Here is a 3496-nt window from a genome sequence, read left to right as displayed (position 1 = left end):
GGTGCAGGCGGGGGTCGGGGGTCTGGCACCACCCCAGCCCCTGCGGGCAGAGGGGGCAGTGGCGGGGGGCCGCCCCCCGCCGCCGGGCCAGCGCCTCCTGGCTGAGCCCCAGCAGGGCCGAGAGGTGGGCGATGTAGCGGATGGCGAGGCGCAGGGTCTCGATCTTGGTCAGGCTCTGCCCGGCAGGCACCAGGGCGGGCGGCAGGTAGTGCCGCAGCCGCCGCAGCGCCTGCGCCAGCCGCCGCATCCGCAGCTTCTCCCGCTCGCTGGCGCTCTGACGGGGGCCCCCCGCGCCCCCGCCACCCCCTCCATCGTCTCCGATGCCCTGCTGCCCCCCACCTCCCGCCCGCCTGCCCCGTGGGGGACACGGGGATGCGTGGGGGGGCTCTGCGGAAGGGGTCGGGGAGGTGGCGTCGATGAGGCCCCCAACCCGGTCCCGGAGCAGGGCATGGCCTGCCGGGGGCTGGAGACCTGGGGGCAGGAGCAGGGCTGGGGGTCCGGCCATGGCTGGGGTCTGCTCTGCCGCCCGCCTCTGGGGGTGCCGGGGCAGCCCTGGCTTTATGCGGGGCCGGGGTGCGAGGTGACACCTTCGTGACCACCTGGAGGTGTCAAAACCTACAGAGCCTGGCTGGGGCCGGCCGGGAGCCTGGGAATGCTGGCCCCATTTGCAGAGGTGTCGGTTCTGACTCCTCTGGCCCTTAATTGGCGCTGCCCGGCGCTGGGAAGTGTGCAGGGACCAATTCACACGCCCGTGAGAGATGCTAACGCCTTCTCCAGCCCTGCCGGGGTGCACCGGCCAGCACCGCCGCTCTGCCGGGCCGGGCCGCGCTGCTGGGGACAGCGGGGACTTGACCTTCCAGCGCTGGGACCCCGAGCTGCCATCCCTGACACCCAGCACTGTCCCCCTGCCTCCCCCGCCCCCCACACAGCCCCCAGCCCTGGGGACGGGGGTTCTGGGGGTGCCCCCATCTCCAACCATCCACCTCGGGGTGGCAGCCAGACTGGGGCACTGGTGGTGGCACCATGTCATCCCTTTCCAGGTGATGTCCCCTCACCTGGCCCTGCTGCCTTGGTCTCCCTGACCCTGTGGGATGCAGCCCTGGCTCTCTGAGCTCCTGGTGGAGTTCCCCATCTGGAGTACTATGTCCAATTCTGGGCTCCCCAGCTCCAGAAGGACAGGGAACTGCTGGAGAGGGCACAGCAGAGGCTACAGAGATGATGAGGGGCCTGGAGCATCTCCCTCATGAGGAGAGGCTGAGGGACTTGGGCCTTTTTAGTCTGGAGAAGAAAAGACTGAGGCAGAATCTGATCAATGCCTATAAATACTTAAAGGGTGGGTGTCAGGAGGATGGGGCCAGTCTCTTTTCAGTGGTGCCCAGGGACAGGACAAGAGGGAACAGGCACAAACTTGAATATAAGAAGTTCTACCTAAACATGAGGAGGAACTTCTTTCCTGTGAGGGTGGCAGAGCCCTGGCAGAGGCTGCCCAGGGAGGTGGTGGAGTCTCCTTCTCTGGAGACATTCAAAGCCCCCAGGACACATTCCTGTGGGACCTGCTCTGGCAGGGGGTTGGACTGGGTGATTTCCAGAGGTCCCTTCCAACCCCGTGTGATTCTGTGGTATCCCCTGAGTGTTTATGGGGACCCAGTGGGTTGTGCCCCCCTCTTCCCACCCACCCCCCGCATGGAACTGAGGGTCCCCATGGAGATCGCAGACCTGGAGTTGGGGTCCCCGAGGCAGGGGCAGCAGGGACCTGGGGTGCTGAGCCCTGTAGGATGCTCCAGGGTGGGGGACCCTGCCAGGACCTGCCACTACCGACTGCCTGAGCGGGGCTGTGGCCAGCTGTGGCCAGCTGTGGCCAGCAGCACCAACAGGAGCCCTGTGGCCAAGCTCCATCCCGGTGCCCTCTCCACACCTCACCCCTTGGCCCCCTCCCCACGCTCCATCAATGGTGCTGGAGGGATGTGGGGTGACCCCATCTCCCCTGAGGGGTGGGGGGCTGCGGGCTCTGCCCTGGGGGGGCCCTGACCCCAGGGCCAGTGCTGTCACAGCCCAGCCGTGCTCCAGCACTTGTCTAAACACAGAGGGAGGTGGGAAGCGGCCGCCCAGCGGGGCCGCAGAACTCATTACCCGGGAGCTCATCAGCTAATGAGACCCAGGAGGGGGCCTGGGAACGGGGGGAGCGGGGCTGAGGGGCGTGCGGGGCCGGGGCTGTGTCCCAGGCTGTGCTGTTGGGTGCAGGGCACCCCACAGAGCACCCCACTGCGCTCCCGGGGCCAGGCGGGACCCCCACTGCAGCCCCCAGCCCCGGAGACGGGCTCTGGGCCGGTGTCAGATGTTTGTGCACCCAGAGGTTTTGTTTGAGACGTTGGTGCTGTGGGTGCGGGTGGGCACCGGCACCCCCAGAGCTTGTGGGGGCAGCGGCACCCCGCTTCCTCCAGCGAGTGGGGATTAACAGCAATTAACTCCAGCACTTCGGTGCCATGTCTGCAGCCTCGGGGGGCACAACGGCCAGCTCAGATGCTGGTCCCTGATGGGGTGCATGGCTGGAGCAGGGCTCGGCCAGGGGCGACGGCTCGGGGCGCAGGGGGCTCTGGGCAGCCCCAGGGCTGGGTGTCACGGCGTGTGCAGCGGCAGGACGGGACCATGGTGAGGGGACACCGCGTCCCCTCAGCCCGTGGGTGCCCAGGGCTCTGTGACACCCCCGCAACACGGGTCTGAAACACTGGTGATCCCCCTCCCGGTGAGGCTGGGGCACCGGGGGCTGCCCCGGGGCTGAGCCCTGTGCCCGGCTCCGACAGCACGGTGGGGGGACGGCCGGGGCGCTGGGCCGGTGGTGAGTGATATACAGGGTTTATCTCACCTCCTCCCCGGCACGGCATCACCCAGGAAAACCCAACCAGCTGCCTGTGACCACTGGACACACGCGCCGGTGAGCAATGGGGCCGGTGAGCAATGGGGCCGGTGAGCAATGGGGCTGGTGAGCAATGGGGCGCCTGCTCACCCACCCCGTCACCTGCAGTTCCTCAGGGGGGCCAGCCCTGTGCCCCACGGCTGGCTCTGTGCCCCACAGCTGGCCCTGTGACCAAGTCTGCACCCCACTGCTGGCCCTATTCCCAGCCCTGTGCCCCATGGCTGGCCCTGTGCCCAGCCCTGTGCCCCACAGCAAGTTCTGTGCCCCACAACAGGCCCTGTGCCCCACAGCTGGCCCTGTGCCCAGCCCTGTGCCCCACAGCAAGTTCTGTGCCCAGCCCTGTGCCCCACAGCCAGCTCGGTGCCCCATACCCTGCTTTGTGACTGATTTCTGATTTTGGGGAAGCCTGTCCCCACACAGTATGGGGGGGGTCCCATGCCCCCCGCCGTACCCCCGGGGCTGTGCACACCCGGTGCGGGGGTCACGTACCCCAAGGCACCGCGGGGCCGTGCCGGGGCCGGGGGTGTTGCTCCGGCCCCCCCGCCCGCTCCCTGATGGATTTTCCTTCCCGCGGCGGGGCCG

The 3496-nt window shown here is 68.3% G+C and overlaps 1 protein-coding gene across 1 annotated transcript in view; it reads right to left on the bottom strand.

Annotated features, from left to right (window-relative positions):
* The window catches only part of LOC106894172 (mesoderm posterior protein 1-like), a 1767-nt gene extending 1262 nt beyond the window's left edge, over positions 1 to 505 (bottom strand). Inside the window, exon 1 of the mRNA XM_014952696.1 lies at positions 6 to 505. Coding sequence (XP_014808182.1) covers positions 6 to 505 — 500 coding nt within the window. The remainder of the gene's footprint in view (positions 1 to 5) is intronic.
* Between the last annotated feature and the right edge of the window lie 2991 nt (positions 506 to 3496).

The sequence above is a fragment of the Calidris pugnax genome, unplaced genomic scaffold (assembly GCF_001431845.1).
Source record: "Calidris pugnax isolate Ruff unplaced genomic scaffold, ASM143184v1 scaffold187, whole genome shotgun sequence".
NCBI classification, from domain to species: domain Eukaryota; kingdom Metazoa; phylum Chordata; class Aves; order Charadriiformes; family Scolopacidae; genus Calidris; species Calidris pugnax.
This window is presented reverse-complemented; position numbering and strand designations above follow the sequence as displayed.